This window comes from Alligator sinensis, unplaced genomic scaffold, assembly GCF_000455745.1.
Source record: "Alligator sinensis unplaced genomic scaffold, ASM45574v1 scaffold543_1, whole genome shotgun sequence".
In the NCBI taxonomy this organism is placed as follows: domain Eukaryota; kingdom Metazoa; phylum Chordata; order Crocodylia; family Alligatoridae; genus Alligator; species Alligator sinensis.
In genome coordinates, this window is record NW_005842055.1 from 927,758 (window position 1) to 945,597 (window position 17,840).

The window sequence follows — 17,840 nt, forward strand, 5'->3', positions numbered from 1 at the left end:
GGGGCATAAAAGCAAAACATTAAAATTCTTGAGAAAAGTAACAGTATATCTGTGATGATGAGTCAGTTTTGCTAAATGAAGCTATTAAAACGTACACCTGAAAAAGATTTTCCTTTGTGGAAGAATGTGACACTTTAATCTAGCACAGATTTTGCTAACTCTGAATTCTGCAGGAATGTTTTACTTTAAAAAGGAAATCTGGAGCTCCAGGTGGCATTGTATTACTGGTATTCCAGCTGTAGTTTCTCATAGTTGCTTTCAGCATCATAGAAGTTTTTTGAACAATGATTTCTTCTATCTCCTCATTTTGGCAGTGGGAAAATATAACATGACACTTTAAGAATACATTTCTTGTAATAACAAGCAAATATTCATAATAGTCTTAGCTTTTTTTCTTTGCTTATGCACCAATCAGATTACTCTTGTTTGCATTCTGTCATGTTTAAGTATTTCTATTCAGTTGGTTTAATCTTTTGTTACAGGAGTTGTCTATGGAATCTGGAATCGATCCAGGCCAAGAGTACTATGGGCAAGACTATTACAGTTATGAACATGGGTATACTTTAATTTTTTTTACATAATTTGGCAAATATAGGTAATGAGACTTATTATTATTTTTTAATTCACCATCCAGTTTGCAGAGTTTCATTTTCCTCAGGAAACTAAAAAAGCCTTAGGACTATATTCATTCTGTTTGTGCAAGACTGTACAAACTGAGAGCAAACCTCTTATATTATATTCTGAAGATGCTATGCAACTTTGCTAATCTCCCTGCAGGCATAGAGACCTTTATGCTGAAGAACTACTCCTCTGGTTAACTCATTTTGAAACTATGTATTTCATTTCTATACATTTTCCATCTCTGTCAAAGAAATCCCAATATCTCCTCCTCCATTCTTGTTTCCTACCCACCAGATTCATTCTCTGCTTTAAAGTATGATCTCCCTACCCACCCTTGGGCCTGTAGATATGGATTGGGTAACAGCATCATATCATGCACTGTTTTATAATTGTTCTTTACTAGTAAATCTCAGTATGAGTTCCAGGGAACCTTGGGGTGCCTCAAGAGTCTTTCAAGGGTATCATGAGCTACATAATGTTAGATGTGCAAACATGATTCACAAAATAAACCCATAGTTTTCAGATAGGAATCCATAGTGTTAAAGCCATTTTGACCTATTGCTAATTTGCAGTGCAGCAGGTTTTTTTGACACCAGGATCTCCTGGTGTCAAAAAAAAACATGCCAGAAAAAAGTGGATCCGTGCATGTGGCGGCAATGTGTACCCCGCTATACAGAAGCCTGGCTGGCCACAGACACACTCTGGCTGTTGGACAGGCTCCACATGCCCAGATCCCCACTGCTGGAGCCCCCAGGGACCCCCAGGAACTTCAGTAAGCCTCACCTACCCTACCTGGGGTAACTTGCTATGTGCCAGAGCACATGTGCAGGAGCATTCCCCAGGGACAACTAGTAGCAGTACAAATATGTGCTGGTGCTAGTTATCTCCAGGGAATTCACATTCCTACTCATGGGGATGTGCCCTCTGAGTTCTTTGCAACAGAAAATTGCTCTATTATTTTTCTGTAGTGATAAAAAGTAAAAACTAAGAGCTGGCATTTTCTGAAAGGTGTCTCAAACCTATCAAGGGGTGTCACAAGTCTAAAATGTTGAGAACCACTGTTTTATGCTCAAATCATTTCTGCATAGGTTGGTACATTTAGGAGTTCATCCTGGTGGGCTCCAAGGGATTCTTAAGGGACAAACAAGCATTGGTGGCACCTGGTTTAGGCTTAGTTGGAAGTGGTATGCGCAAGTGTTTGCCACTTGCTGGGAGGAGTCATGGGCATTCAGAGGCACGTGGTCCACAGGAGCACTGCCTGGTGTGGGGGTGGACTGGTCAATAGATGCTAGTAGCCCAGTCAGGGTTTGAGGGAGAGAGGGAGTAAAAATAGTAGGGCGCAGGGCCTCAGAGCTGTGTAGAGTGCTGTGTGTATGTAAAAAGTATTTTCTGGGCTAGGTTAACCCTTGCTAAATCAGGTCAATCCCTTGCTGATCTAAAGTTAGTTCACATTAGATAAGAACTAACTTTAGATTGGGCACAACATTTTTCTGAGCCATGTGAATGCTTGGACACTGGGGCATTTAAATTCCCTTAATCTTGGTTGGGCAATTTAAATGTAATACTTGCATGCAGCTCTAGTGTCCTAAAGTAAACCTAATCCCAGAAAATCTGCTTAGAGCATCCCCCTCCCCAACAGTTTGTCTGCTCTCCGGTCAAAAAAACCCATAAGGGTAATAGAAGCAGGCACCTGGAAAAAGGTGCCCAAGCATGGGAAGTTTCTGGCTTTTCCAAGTGATTTAGCAATCTTCACTTGATCTGAAAGACTCTAGAATCTGTGACAGCTGTTTCACAGGCTTCAGCAAGCTTGCAGAGATATTCTTAATGCCATCACCTATCAGTTTTGTTCAATGAAAAGGCTAATGAGAACATCTTAGACTACAAGCAAGTTGTTTGTGTTAGATGTGTGTGTGTAATTATGGATATGTAGACATGCACAGACTACAGCTGTGGGAATTTTTTTTCCAGGTATGAATTGCCTCAATATGGGAGTCGTCGCCGACTACTGTCTCCATCTGGAATGTATGATGAGTATGGTGAAGTGGTTATGGAAGGTGATGGTGGCTATTATTATAGTCCTCATGGACCAACAGTAGAAGGAGAAGTAAGTTCATCTGATGCTTTCATTCAATTTTAACATGTTTTTTCATAACTGATTAGTGTATTATTTTGTGTGTGCACCAGATAAGCAACTTTTGGAATCTCTGCCCACAGTTTGCCATTTTGATGACTGATGATATATTAGGAAGAAAGTTGCTTTTCAAACTAGAAGGAAGACTTTAAAATATTGTATACATGCCATTATGTAATTTTTATCTGCTTTTCCTTTTTTTTATTTCCTTTCTTTAGAAATAAAAAGATGCAAAGCTGATGTTAATATGCATAGCTATTTTTTTTTTTTAATCATGGATTCCTTGCCCAGCAAAAAAATATAACCTTAGATAATATTGTGGTGGATTCATAAACAATAGCTAATTATATTATTAGTGTTAAGAATAATCCGTGAAGATCTAACAGTTTATAACTGACAGATGAACAAAACCTTTATTAAACCTTTATTAAAATTAATGTATAATACAAGTGGGCAATTGAAAAAATAAATTAAATTCCCATGAAAAGCAGGATAAATTTTCATATAAACTTATGTTTGAATTTAATTTTCGGAAGTCAATTTTCCAACAAAGTGATATATTAATTAGAAGAGTAACTAAAATGTTTGTGAGTCAACCTTTTGCACTATAATGGAGTAAAACCATTTGTCTATTATAGAAATTAAGTTTTCTTTTTTCAGTCCGAGAAACATTGACCAAAAAAAAATAACCCCTCAGTTATAACAGGTAAGCTGGTCTTGATTTTTGGAAGAACATTGCATGGTAGCATTAACTCTAAGTTCTCTTCCCCATTAATTATTTTTAGGATTACAAGATTCATTATAAACATTTGACAAATTGTAATTAAGTTCCATTTTCATAATTTGCAGGGGATGAGACAAGTCAGAGGTCCTGCCATCAGAGGTATAAGCCAGAGAACAGGGGATCAAATAGAAGGTGGTGCTTTAGGTGGTAGGGTAGATCTAAGAGATGATTCTGGAAGAGAATATAAGACCAGCCAGGGAAAAAGGAAACTAAAAGCCGTTATGCATTTGAGTCGAATAGCAGTCAGTGTCCACAGACCAGTAGGAATGGCTGAACCTGTGCATTCTCCATGGAAGAAAACAAAGATATTCCCAACATTTCTTCAAAAAGTAAAAGGAAGTAGCAAAGATTCTAATTATGCCAAGCTGATGTCAGTTCGTCCAGTGGATGGTGATGAAAGCATGATTATCAAGGGAAGTTATTTCCAGAAATCTGCAGATGATGAACCTTCAACAACCAGAAAACTAAACCAAGTGCTAAAAAGCATTAGTGCTTCCAAGAAACAAGAAAAACATCTTGCACGTGAAAAAAGAAGGAGCAGTGAATCTGAAACAAGATCAGAAATTTCAATTCATGTCACAGCAGAGAGTCAGTCTGAAGATAGTGATGTCTCTGAGCATGAGAAGAAGAGGAAGAAGAAGAAAATAAAACTTGCTGTTCCAGGTGATGAGGGAGAAGATAAAGACTATTTGAAAGTGACACTGGACCAAGATGAAACCAATGAAAGTACTGTGGATTCTGACGAAGAATATGAGTCATCATCTTCTGAATCCTCTGAATCAGGTAGTGATCAAGACGAATCGGAGGATGAGTCATCTGAGGGGTCTGAAGAGGAAGGTGAGGAATCAAGTGAGGAAGATGATACTGAGTCACAGACCTCATCAATGCCAAGTTCATACAGCAGGTCCAAGCATAGAAGAAGAGCTAGTGAATTGAGCACAGGGAGTATTTCTACTGAAGGAACAATGACCTCTAGTCACATGTCAGAAGAGATTCCCAGTGAAGTTAGTTCTAATGGATCAGTTACTCATAGAAAATATAAAAAGAGTTCTGGATCCAACCACAAGAAAAAAAGGGCTACAGCTGGCAGTGAAGTAGAAGACACTATAAAAGAGGTATCAGAAGAAGATGAACAATCAAATTTGGAACAAGGTGTTAGTGACAGGGAAGAATCTATTGGTAAAAATGAATCCACTGAAAATAGTGTTGTTTCCAAAGTTCTCAGAGGAAAAAAGAGCACAGTGAGTACTTCTAGTAAAATGGATGTTTCACAGGATTCTGATGTTCAAAGTTCTGATTCCAACATGAAGGGAAGGAATAAAAGAAAAAAGAGATCTTCAGGACACAGTGAAATTCAGTCAGATAAGGAGCCTGATACTGCAGAGTCAGAAACTGGTGGTGACTCCACATCCTTTTAAAAAAGAAAGAACAGTAGGTGGACTTCTTGAAGTAACGAGTGATCTTGTTTGCTGTGCTCTCTGTGTGTTCTTTTATAAACACCAAATATTTAAGAACACTAGAACATATAATATCCAAGTATCAGCCTCTTCAGATGTTTCAGTTATGCAAATGTCCATCTTAAGAGTTCTAGCCAAAAGCCTTATTTCTCCAGTCCTCAGATATATTTCTAATCTACAGACATTGATAGATTTTCAAAAAATTAGCTGAAGGAAATGCACCTTTCTCTCCATTAATATTCACAGAGTGTAATTAGAAAAGCATTTTATCGCTTGTTTTTTTCCATTTTTTTTTTAATTGAACTTTGTTGAACTGTGTAAGTCATGATGCAAATCACTATTGAATTTAGCATTAGCAGTAATGGAGAGCTTGTTGGTTTGGGCAGCGTAAATATATTATGGGCTCTATTCTGACTAGGGTTACACTCAAGAAGTCACAAAGGTAATAGTGACAGGTTCCTAGCTTATATTATGTTAACAGAACTTCCATAGCTGTGACAAAGATAATGAATAGAGAGAACAGTAGGTGGAAGAATGCTTGGCCCTTCTATACCACTTTACTGCACGTTCATTTTTCTGTATAATATTTACATAAGATTTGCATAACACACTTGTGTTCTTACACATAGGGGAACTAAGGAAGGGTCCTAAGGAAGAGTACAGAGACAGAGCACTGAGATTTTTATCCTGGCTCCAGCAACATTCTCCAAAGCCTTCAGTGAATGATTTTACAATCATTCACTGAAGGCTTTGGAGAATGTTACTGGAACCAGGATAAAAATCTCAGTGCTCTGTCTCTGTACTCTTTCTTCTAGACTATAATGTGCGTCTCAGCAGAGCATAATTTTGGGGTTTGAGAAGTATCAGATAATTGACATAAAATAGATGAAAATAGAATTAGCTAGCAAATTTTACTGATTCACAAAATAGAGTATGTTAGAATTTCCAAAAATATTCAGTTGTAAAATGGACATTTTTGTTTAACCTTATGTAGTGGCTGAAATTAAATATTTTAGCTGTGTAATGGCAGAGTGGCACTTATCACTGCAAATATCTGTCATAGCTAAACACGTCATGGATAAACACATTTAGGCAGGGTTAAACACATCTTAAGCAATTTCTACAGGAACAAGCTTTTTGGATAGCACAAGGAAAGTCTAGTAATTATATAATGCAAAACATTGATTCCAGTTTGCTCCATATGTGTATTTTTGGATTTTGCTGTCTAAATTTCAGTGACCAAGAATGCTTGATGATGTTCTTTAGAGACATTGTAGTACTCCCAGTTCTCTTCTAGGTGGCAACGATTGTGTATAAAAGACTCCTGTTATTTAAATATCAAGATACCTATTTATTTTCATATATGAAACTCCTAATGCATCATGATATTTGCCAAACAGTCCTTTTTCACACTGTCAGCATGTTAAGTGTTAAAAATACATGATCACATACAAAAGCTGTAAGAGTTTTATTTTATCTTATTCTGCCACACTGCAGATCCCTTTCCTGAATAATGGTTTATGTATAGCAGGTTGTCCTAATATACATCTGGAAGCCCATAATTAGTTCTCATTTAAGTTCATGTTAGGTTGTAAACGCAGTCCACTACCAGGACTGTGAACTGTAAGGTGCAGACAGAAGTATAGCTCCCAGGTCTAACTCATGGCACTTCACAAAGTGCCATGAGTTAAACTAATCCTCCCAACCCAACAATCATTAGCTGTTGGGTCGGGAGAGTGGGGGATCAAGCTCCAACTTGGGCCCAATCCAGAGAGAGAGGCTAAATCTCTGCAGCCTCTTCCCCCTAGCTCCACCCCTCCCTCCCAATTCCCATTCTGTCTCAGGATGAGAGTGGGAGAAGACAGGGGAGGGAGGTCCATTCTGGGGTTTCTCAGGCTGCACGGGAGTGGGGAGATGAGTGGATTGAAGCCCCTGACTTCAGGGTGGGTGGGGCTCTAATCCACCCTCCCCACCTCTAGTGCCAGCTGGGCAACCCCCAGAATGAACTCCCTCTGCCTCCTCCCCCTGCCTCCTTCAGAAAATAGTGCTGGAGCAGGCCTGGGCTGTATCAGCTGAGCTCCGTTCCTGGTATGTGCAGACAGAACTTAAGGTGCTCCACTTTAGAGCATCTTCATCTGAAACCTCATGTAATGACGGTTCAGATTGTTGCAGGATTGGGCCCTTTTAAAGTGTTTTGCAGACATGCTGTTCTGTTAGACTGTAGAGCACTGTCAGGGACCAGATTGGGGAAAAATTGTCACTTCTGTCTGCACCTATAAATTACTTGTCTGATATGTCTAACAGTAGTTGAGAGTCTCACAAAGGTTATGCTAAAATTATAGGGGACCGAGGAAATGGTTTGTCTTTCCATTATACTTGAACTTGATCTTAAGTTAAGCCATTCATTTTTATTAAATTTTCCCTTGCCACCAGTGTTAGTGGCTGGCCCATTCAAATTAACGGGAAATTAAATCAAACCTGTATTGATTAGTCACATGAGACAAATATATATCTTTCTTGTTGCTGATATTTGTTACTACTGAATTTACAGTTGGCTTCAATGAAGTCAAGATTTATTTCCAATTTGCTTCTGTTTTACCACAACATCTTATGTCAGGCAGGTGCAGGCTTTAGTGACTGGGAAGAAAAAGGAGAAAAACTAGGAACTACATTCTTAACCATAATTTTGGCTAGGGACAGATATTACCGGTTACATAAACCAGTTTAAATGATCAGAAACTGGTTTAAACCTGTAACAGAACAGGTGTTCAGTGCACATAAACCAGTTTCAAAAAGGCTGAAACTGGTTTGAGATAAACCTGGTTCAATGTAGTATCAGACTTAACTGATTTGGCTCAAACCAGCTTATGCAATGTCTGTCCCAGACTCCTTGCTAGTTTAAGCCAAACCAGACACCCCCAGCATCCCAGCATGCTCTCCGAGCTGGGCGGGCCTCTCAGCTCCACAGCAGGGCTGGCCCCTTCTCTCTGCTCCTGCAGCTTGGCAGAGACTTGCAGGCACTGCAGGGTCTGCTGGCTTCCCTGTGTCCCCCTCCCCACCTCTCACCACTCACTGCTTAAGCAGAGATCCCTTCCTCCTCTCTCTCACAGCACAGACCATATAGTATGCTAGCTAATGCTGTGTAATGCAGATACAACAGTGTCCACTTAGGGAATTTTGGAGATAATCAACAGCTCAGATGGTAATGTCCCTGCATTCCTTCCTTTGGAAAAAGCTGGTTAAAAAGAACTTTGTTTTCTGATGGGGTGTTAAATGCTGATAGCAGAGCTGATAAGGTTGTTGTCAAGGTGGGGCCTTCCTAATTACAGTGTCCTGCCAGGGGCTGGCCACACCCCCCTCAGCTCTCTGAAGAAGGGAAGGGAGATCTTCTCTAGCACCCCCTGGCTTCTAGCTTGAGCCACTGTTGGCATGTGCCTTCATTTCTGGGATGTCTGTCTGCTTATAAAGTGATTTAGCCTAGTCAGGTTAGACTAACCTGCAAAGATTGAACCAATTCAGGCTCAGATTTTTTGAATGTCTGTCTCTAGCCTTTGAGAACACACACCTTCCAGAAGAATAAATTAATAAGGTTTAATTTATCCCTCAGCTGCTCCAGGCTCTCCTGTTATTGTCTTCATGAAGCAGAAAAGTCATTTTTTTACAGTATTGTACTGGAAGGAACTCCTGTTTTAAACATCCAGCTGCATTTCTATTTTCATAAATGAAACTCCTGATGCATCTTGGTGTGCCCCGCCCAAGCCTTATGCATGCTGTCTACATGTTGCTGAATTGAAATTCATCTTTTTCCATCCTGAATTAAGGCAAATTTTAATGTTTTTTCCTTGTGCCATCACTCAAGGATGCTGTAGCCCACTAATACCAATAACCAAAGGTCTGGAGATTAGTATCTTTTAAGACAACAAGCCGATAACAGAAGGAAGATTTTATCTATATTTGAAATGTGAACTAAATTATATGGTCAGTTATCTTTTTGCTTCCTCAGCTCTTGGTCCCCAAGTTGTAGTTGCACCGTTATGTATTGTGAAATTCTTAAAACGTGTAAATATACCAAGCACCAAAAAATACATATCCATACAACACAAATGATAGGTGTGCATAAGTATGAAAAGGGAGAGAAAACCCTGTAATTTGTGCAAAGGTTAGTCTTCCAAAGGCATAAAAAGTACCATCCACCTGTACATAGCATGATTTACTTCTTTTAAAAATCTGCTTTCTTTTTGTGTACGTGTGTGCATGCATGTGTTAGAAGTTACCTGGAATGTGCTGTATCCTCCTAGAACAACACTAGGAAAAAGATGTTTCCACTGTTAATTCAAGAATCAAAATCATAAAGTCAGATACAGTATATGGCTAGGAAGCAGCACTGTAATAAGTTGGATTAACATAAGCAAAAGGTTTTGTGTAAATCACACTTAATACAAAGGCAAAACAACTTTGAAATTCAATTTTCTCTCTGAAAAGTATTGTTCATATTGGAAAATATAATTCATAAATGATTTACTCCTGTTTCATAGCAGTGTAATTATTTTTATTTCAAAACACTTAGACAGGTACAACTCATGGAATAGTAGATGCATCAGGTCCTATATCAAGGAGTGATGTAGGATTTTTTTTTCTCCTCAGTACTATCAACACTAACTGTTTATCTCCAAAATGAAAATGATTATGGTTCTGAAATGCCATTGTCATTGTCATTTTGTTCACTGTAAGATGGAAATGTCAAGTGCCATTCATGAATTAACATACAATATAGTATTTTGTAAAATTACATTCTGGTAAAAAAAACAAAAAAAAAAAGGTTGTGATTGTGAGTTTTTCACGGTACTATATATTAGGGCTGTGTGAAATGGCACCATTCCATTTTGCCTAGAGTTTCAAAGTTTCAATGGAACAGCATTCCGTTTCGAATTTCATTTTGATTCAAAACAGCTGTTCCATTTTGCTTCGTCGAAACAGTGAAGCTGTTTCAACACTGTTTTGATGTTTCACTAGATTGGGCTGGGAGCGGGGAATTAGCCCTGCTGGGCTGACTTCCCATCCCCAGAGCTAGATCAGGTGGCAGGGAGTCAACCCAGCGAGGCTGACTCCCCGCCCCCAGCCCAATTTAGAACTGGTGAGGGGAACTGAGCCATCAGGCTCAGTTTTTTTCCCCAGCCCGATCACAGCACTGGGGAGGAGAACTGAGCCCAGGCTCAGTTCCCTTCCCCTGTGCTGTTATTGGCTTCCCGCAGCCTGGCAACAGGAGACAAGAAGAGCCAGGGCTGCACTCCCAGCTGCTGCTGGGAGTGCAGCCCTGGTTCTCCCTTGTCTCTCACCACCTCGCTGTTGGCTGCTTTAAAACTTGAAACGTTTCAAAACTTTTGAAACATTTTGATGAGCCTTGTTTTGTTTCAAGGCTGTTTTGAAGCCCTTCATTTCAATTCGATTTCACTGTTTTGTGCTCAAAATGAGTCGAAACAGTGTCAAATTGACACAGCCGGTGAAAGTTCACACAGCCCTACTATTTATACTTAAATACAGTGAAATAGCATTTGTACAATGATTTTGACATCAATAAATTCCAGTTCCTTTTAGAAAGAATTTTTTTTTTAATTGTATTTCATATTCCTATGTATGAAAAGCTGAGAAATGATTGTTTGGTCAAAATAAGATTTTGTTGGCCAATTAAATGACTTACACGAGAGCATATTTCTTAAGCTTCCAAGAAAGAAAATTTCCTTTCCAATAAATTAACTTTATTGGGATCACAAACTATTAGATAATAGAAGAAAGTTTATCTAGCAAAAATGTCTCTCACTCTATTAGATTGAAGAACAATCTTTCATATCACCTAACTGAAAAGACTATTCTAAATCTTGTTGGATCCACTAAGTAAGACATTATCTTTAGCATTTGTAATCTTAACACGGAACAATGATTTAGGGCAGTTAAATGAAAATGATCAATGTATATTCTAAAATGAAAAGCTAAAAATAGATTAAAATATATGTTATGAAATAAAATATCAGCTGATATTATAGTCAGATACTTAGCTAGCTAGATAGATAGATACTTAATATCAGCTGGTATTTTAGTTAGATACTTAAAGCTGAAATCATGATATGCTTAAATAAATTCTGTCTCTTGTTATCAAACAGTGGGCCAGGAAGAAAAGGATCAAGTTGGTAGTTGACCCAGAATATGAAACGAGTTCAACTGGAGAAGACAGTGCTCCAGAATGTCAGAGGAATAAGCTTACCAACCCCAATATTCAGAACAACATCAACGGCAACATCTACATTGCACAGAATGGATCTGTTGTTAGAACCCGTCGCATTTGTCTCACCAATAATTTAAAAGTCACATCCCCAGTTAGGCTGGGGAAGCACTTCAAGAAACTGGACAAGCTTGCAGTGACACATGAGGAGAATATCCCACTGAACACATTGTCAAAGGGGCCATCTTCTAGTGATAAATTGAACACAAGACCATCTAGTGTCTCGTTTGCCTCCTCGACAATAGGGGCTGACAATATAGCAACAAAGCCAGGAGGCAACAAAATAAAAAGCACAGAAGAGCAAGAATCAGTGGTTGATAATGAGGATGTCAAAGAACCCTTGGAATCCCACAGTGATCACACACAATCAGATGAAGAAGAACTCTGGATGGGCCCTTGGAATAATCTTCACATACCAATGACAAAACTGTGATTTTTTTTTTAAATTTTATCTTAATTTTTACTTCAGTTTATAATAAACTATGCTTTTTATTGTCACAGAGAAAAATGTATGAAATTTGTATTGTGCACATAAGTTGTATACTTCAAACAACATGCTTTAAAAGTTTAAAAAAAATTGCACTCATATTTGTACCAATTAATTGTTCTTCCCAACAACTATTTTGACAGGCTCTCAATTCACTAAACAATACTTCATTAAACATTTATCAGTTTTGTTGGATCTTGAGTTATTGTTTAATAAACAGTGAACTAATAAATGCACAGCAACCTTTTGTTGACTTTTCCACAGATTCTATGCAACCCTAAGCTATTTCACTGTGTCTGTACCATTTAGACGGAAAACCTCTGGTTGAAATTTATGGAAAGACTGCCTGATTCTGATCTCACACTGAAGTTGATAAGAAATGTGCCAGTTTATTCATCCTAAGGATCTAGCCTGTTGATATTTATTATAACACTGATGTGAAGCTAGTATAGTGTTGAAAATATGTTATCAGATAGAATAACATTGTTACATAGAGAAGTAGAAAAGGAGATTATATATAATAACAATTATACAGGGGAAGGAACCATAAAATTATGTATCTTTTTAAGTTACTTTCCCTAGTTTTATTAATTTATTTTATAAATTTCACTCATTTTAGTCTTCTTGTCTAGTCAGTCTGCCATCTTTTCCTGACACGTTGTTGTTTACTCTTTATATAGTCATTGTCTACAGATTTTATACTCCGTCACTGATTACTCTATTATGGTTATATTCACTAAAAATGAACAAGGAAAAATGCAGAAGCCTTAATGATAGAAAAAGACACAATAGGTAATTTGGTAGGGGTGGAGATTAATACTTTTTCAGATACAGATAGCCATTGACTCACAAGTTATAATAACCAGTCTGCACCAACAGTACTGAACATAAAGTTATTGTAAAGGCAAATGAATCATACCAAAGTGGATGAATAGTAGAGACTTTATGAATTAAATTTGCATAAAACAAACCTTTCAAGGGCAAAGTGTTTGAGAACACAGAGATCTTCTTTTGTGAAAAGTAACAGTAAAAGTATTACATGTTAAATTTATTATATGGAAATTTAGTGCTCACCCTTTGTTTCCTCAGTTGTGATCAGTTGTTTCAATATAACATATTGCAGGGAGACATCATCTTTTATATCCATTAAGTAATACTGGAAGGAGAACTATTTCATTATTGAAAGCCTCCCCCATTCTCTAAATTTGCATTAGAAAAAAGAAAAATAGTCACTGCAGAAACAGTTCTTGTCAGGCCATGCATTAATTTTCTTAGGGAATAGGATCAATTCTAATTAGTTATGAGACTACGGGCACATGCAGATATATGAAATGTGTACACATTGGGTGACTAACAGGGATCCTGGTTTTCCCTGATAAAAAAATAGCAAATTCTGTGATAAACCCCTCCCAAATCCATGATTAAAATTATAGACACCCCCCCCCACAGCCCTGCTGGTGCCCTTCACTCCCCCCACAACATCGCCCAAGCCCTATTGGTGCTTCTCCCCCCCACAGCCAATCCACCCTGCTCATGCTCCTCACTCCCTCTACAACAGCCCCCCAGCCCCACAGGCACCCGTCACTCCCCCCACAGCTCCCCTGCACCCTGCTCATGCCCTTCACTCCCCCCACAACATCCCCCCCAGCCCAACTGGTACTCCTCACTCCCCTCCACAGCCTCCCAGTCCTGCTCATACCCCATGCCCCCCACCCACAGCCCCTGCCCCCCCAGCCCTGCCACAGGGGGCCCCCAGCTACAGGGGCTATGGGTCCAGGGACCCAGGTCCACAGCTCTATACCCGCAACAGAAGGCAGCAGCTGCTGCAGCAGAAGGAGCACAGAGCTGGCTCCCCCACTGCTGCCTGTCTACTGCAGGCTTGGGCAGGGGCAGGGCCAGCTTGCATCTGTAGCACGCACTCCTGGGGGGTAGAGGGGACCGGCACCTCCCAGATCTGTGTGCAGGGGAGGGCACATGTGCACTGTGGGTTCATGCTCCCAGTGCTGCTGCCCTCACCCAGGGCCTCTGCAGTGCAGCATGTGTGAGCCAGCATGGCAGGGCATAGCGGGACCATGCAGAAAAGCTGCTTGCCTCTGCAAGCTCCAAACTGCCCTGGTCACACTTCCCTTGTGTGCACAGGGGCAGTGTGGGCAGCAGCACAGGGTTGTGCCCCTTGCTGCTGCCCCTGCCTGGAGGGGAAGTGTGGCCAGGGCAGGGCAGAGCTTACAGAGGCAAGCAGCTTTCCTGTGTGGCCCCACTGTGCCCTGCCATGCTGGGTCACGCACACTGCATAGTAGAGGCCCCAGAGAAGGGCAGCAGGGCTGGGAGCATGAGCCCACACCACACACCCGCCCCACCCCTGCCTCCACCCCATGCACAGATCTGGGGGGTGTGGGTACCCCCTTACCCCCTGGGAGTGCATGCTGCAGTGGGGAGCTGGCACCACCCCCCACCCCCAGACAAGCCGGGCCCACAGTGCATGGACTGGGAGCTGTGCACTTTGGGCCAAGCAGGCTCTGCGCCTCCTTGTGCAGCTTCCTGCACTCCTGCAGGAAGCCAGAGATGGAGGCATGAAGCCCACCCAGCCTGGCCCATCCCATGGCTCATGGACTGGGAGCTGCACGCTATTGGCCCAAGCATGCTCTGCGTTTCTCTGTGTGGCTTACCTAAAGGGGCAATAGCACACCACTCTGGGTCCATGCACCACCGGCTGGGCAGGCACTTCTGTGGTAAGCTGGCTGGTGGCTGAGGGAGTGGGGAGATGTTGGGGAAAGACGTGGAGTGCCAGCCCGGCTGGTGGTGCATGGACCTGGAATGGCATGCTATCAGCCCTGCAGGAAAGCTGCATAGGGAAGTGCGGAATCTACTCAGGCCAATAGTATACTGCTCCCATTTCATGCACCACTGGTGGTCTCTCCATGTAGGCCTTCCCCCAATACCTCCCCACTCCCTCAGCCACTAGTCACACACCAATGCCCTGCCCCCTCCCCCCGGCCCTCTGCCTCTTCCTGCAGCCCTGGCAGTCGCCCACATCCACACCTGACACCCAGGGCCCACCCCCCCCCAACCATGACCTGCAACCCCTACTTACCTTAGGCTCCAGGAACCATCAGTGAGCCTGAGCCAAGCCTTTGGTAATTGTGCCTCAGGCTGTGGCCTTTCCCCCTCTCCCTCCCCCTCCTGACAGGGTTGGGGGTTTCCTATCCTTTTTGCAATTATCTCTTGCAGGCTGGAACTCTGTTTTTCTGTGGGAATTGGAAAACCCAGATCCCTGGTGACTATACACATGTTCCAGGGTGGAAGGAAGGGTGCTGTAATTAGAGTGGCTTTCATAGCTGCTCTAAATAAAGTGCCTGCAATGTCATGTGCTTCAAAATGGCAGTGGGGGGGGTGCTTTAACTGAAGTTTGTTTGACAAGCTTTAGTTAAAGTGCCCCTGCTACCATTTTGAAATGCAGGGACACTGAATACAAGTGACATGAAAGCTGCTGGAGCATGCTAAATAGCATGCTCCAGCAGACTTGCTTAACTGAGTCTGCTCCAACACATGCTAATTAGCATGCATAGGAGTAGACATCTGCCACATGTAGAGGTGTTTGCTGTGCTTTCAATGTTTATACATGTTCAGTTAGATAAAACACAGGTTAGCCTGATCTACGCAGTGCATCTCCTCAAGTTAACTCAGTTACATTAGGCCAACCATTTTTGCCCAATATAAACTCCCTGAATGTATGTACAATTCAGCACTTAGATTGACCTAAACCTTGTTAGATTTAAGTAGGCATGCCACACCACAAATCTCCATTCAATGTTGGTCAGTATATAACTAAAAGTTCATAATGTTCCATTGTCCTGTCTCATTCTTTTTTTAGGAAATGTATCTTTATTTCTTTACAATCGGTTGTTATGTAATGAAAGTTTTTTTAAATATGAAGTTTCTGTTGTGATTAAGATAACATAATTTTTAACCAGAGATTTCAGATGTCCCTGTTCAAACAGGACTAATGAGAAAGTCAGCTTTTCTTTAGGAATGAAAACTCAGCAAAACCCATCAAGCAGAAAACAAAACCTACATTTGATTTTCCTTTTCTTAACTTTTCTATCTTAGCATATCTGTATTTGGTAGCCAATTGTACATAGCTGTCTTTCCAATTTAGCTACTGCTTGAAGCACACAGACAAGAATCTTGGAAGAAAAAGGATTTTATTATTTGCAATCACTAGTCAAATGATATATTTTGCTTTTAAAATTCATGCTGGCAATTCTGATGAGGTCATTGTTTCTACAAGAAAAAAATCCCCAGCTCTTTTTAATTCGCTAGCCATCTGAAGTGTGTCTCTGTTTATATCCTAGTTCCCTTATCTCCTAATCTTAGATCCTATAGTATAATGTACACTTGGAATCCCATCCAAGACTTACACCTACACCAGTTAATAGTGCAAGAGATAATGCAAGTCCTACTGCTGCTGATAGTGCTACTGCATGCTTATCAGATTAGAACATTGTCAATACCTGCTTCTTAACTCATCAGAAAGATGCAGAATATGAATTATGTTGCATTAGTTGCAAAAGACTTTGCCTTTTCAGTTCTGAATGGGGCCAAAATAAAACCTACAGACATTGTGCAAAATAAAGTGGTTTGCAACAAGACAGTTTATTTAAATATTGACTGTGGAAGTGGACAACACTGCAGAAAACTAACTTTTTTTTCAGAATTAATACTGTAAAACTAATGTGTAAACATCTACAGGCTATCAGAATCATAAGCAGTGCAGTTTTATAAATAAATAAATCCCTGGCAATAACCCCGTGATAAATTCATTCAAAATGTATTCATGTAGCTTTGTTTTGTGTACCTTCATCTGGATGACAAACTACATGGTGGACGGCTAACAAAGGTAAATACCCTAATGACTTTTGTTTGTGAAATCATAATGAATTTAGATTGCACCTCTCTGGGTAAGTGCCAATTCCAATGTACTACCTTTTTCAGTATACTCAAAAAAATACTGATGCTGACCAGAAGATTTTACAAGTTAGAATGAGATCTGAAAGTAAATACAGTATGATTTGAACTTTCACTTCAGTACCAGAAATGGGTTATTTCAGAGAAAAGTAACAAAAGATAATTAGGGAACAGTAGGACAGTTAAAGAGGAATTAAAATCCTAATCCTACAGTCCCTTGAAATCAATGGGAGATTTGCCTTAGAAAGGACTGTACAATCCTGTTAGGTGTTAATTGGGTCATACAAGGTGGTAAACATTCTAACCATCATTGATTTCACTGCTGGTAGTGCTCGGTATCTCACAGGGTCAGCCCCCACAAATCTATTTATACAGAGCTAGGCAGCTTAAGGAATCACTAAGCAGCAAAAGGGATTTAGCCATAATCAAGGTTCATAACAATCTACAATATTATTAAAAAATCAATAACAGTTTTATGTAACCTACTGGAGTAGCTTGCAGACAGCTCACAAAAGAGTGAGCTATAGCTGATTCAATACTAAGTCCAACATATTACATCTGTTATCTTCTACTACCTGCAATGCTCATGACAAATATGGTAAATCTGCCATTACTATTTCCTGCTTCTGAAAATTAATATTGTCAGTGTTCCAACTGGGGGGAAAAGTGTTACAATGGGACAAGGGTGTAGGTTGTAGCCGTGTTGGCCTAAAGACATAGGCAGACAAGGTTCTTTGCATAACTCTAGTATCTTTTTTTAGACCAACTTAAATATTTGGAAAAATTCTTCTTAGCAAGCTTTTGGGTATAAATACCCTTTCTCAGGCTGAGGAAGCATCTGTGGTTGGTGTGTACTCTTCCTGGATGGAATTCATTATAGGTGACTTGCTTATAGGAATTCATTCTGTCTCGGATGGCTAGAGCTGACTCGAGGTGATTTAGAAATTGCTCGTTCGTCAGGGCGGGCTGGTGAATGGAGAGGCAGACAAGGTTTAATGGTTGCAAAAACGTTTACTTACGCCGCTTGTAGTTGCGACGCAGATGGTCCGGTCGTCTGAACAACTATGTGAGTTGTTCCAGCTGGCAAGGCCCAAGCCAGTTAATCCGTCCGCAAATCA

At 40.5% G+C, this 17,840-nt stretch overlaps 1 protein-coding gene across 1 annotated transcript in view; it reads left to right on the forward strand.

Moving 5' to 3' along the window:
* The window catches only part of PCDH15 (protocadherin related 15), a 922,022-nt gene extending 910,088 nt beyond the window's left edge, over window positions 1-11,934 (forward strand). Inside the window, exons 36-38 of the mRNA XM_025203355.1 lie at window positions 483-556; window positions 2,590-2,725; window positions 11,152-11,934. Of these exons, the coding sequence (XP_025059140.1) occupies window positions 483-556; window positions 2,590-2,725; window positions 11,152-11,703 (762 nt within the window). The 3' untranslated portion in view covers window positions 11,704-11,934. The remainder of the gene's footprint in view (window positions 1-482; window positions 557-2,589; window positions 2,726-11,151) is intronic.
* The last annotated feature ends 5,906 nt before the right edge of the window (window positions 11,935-17,840 follow it).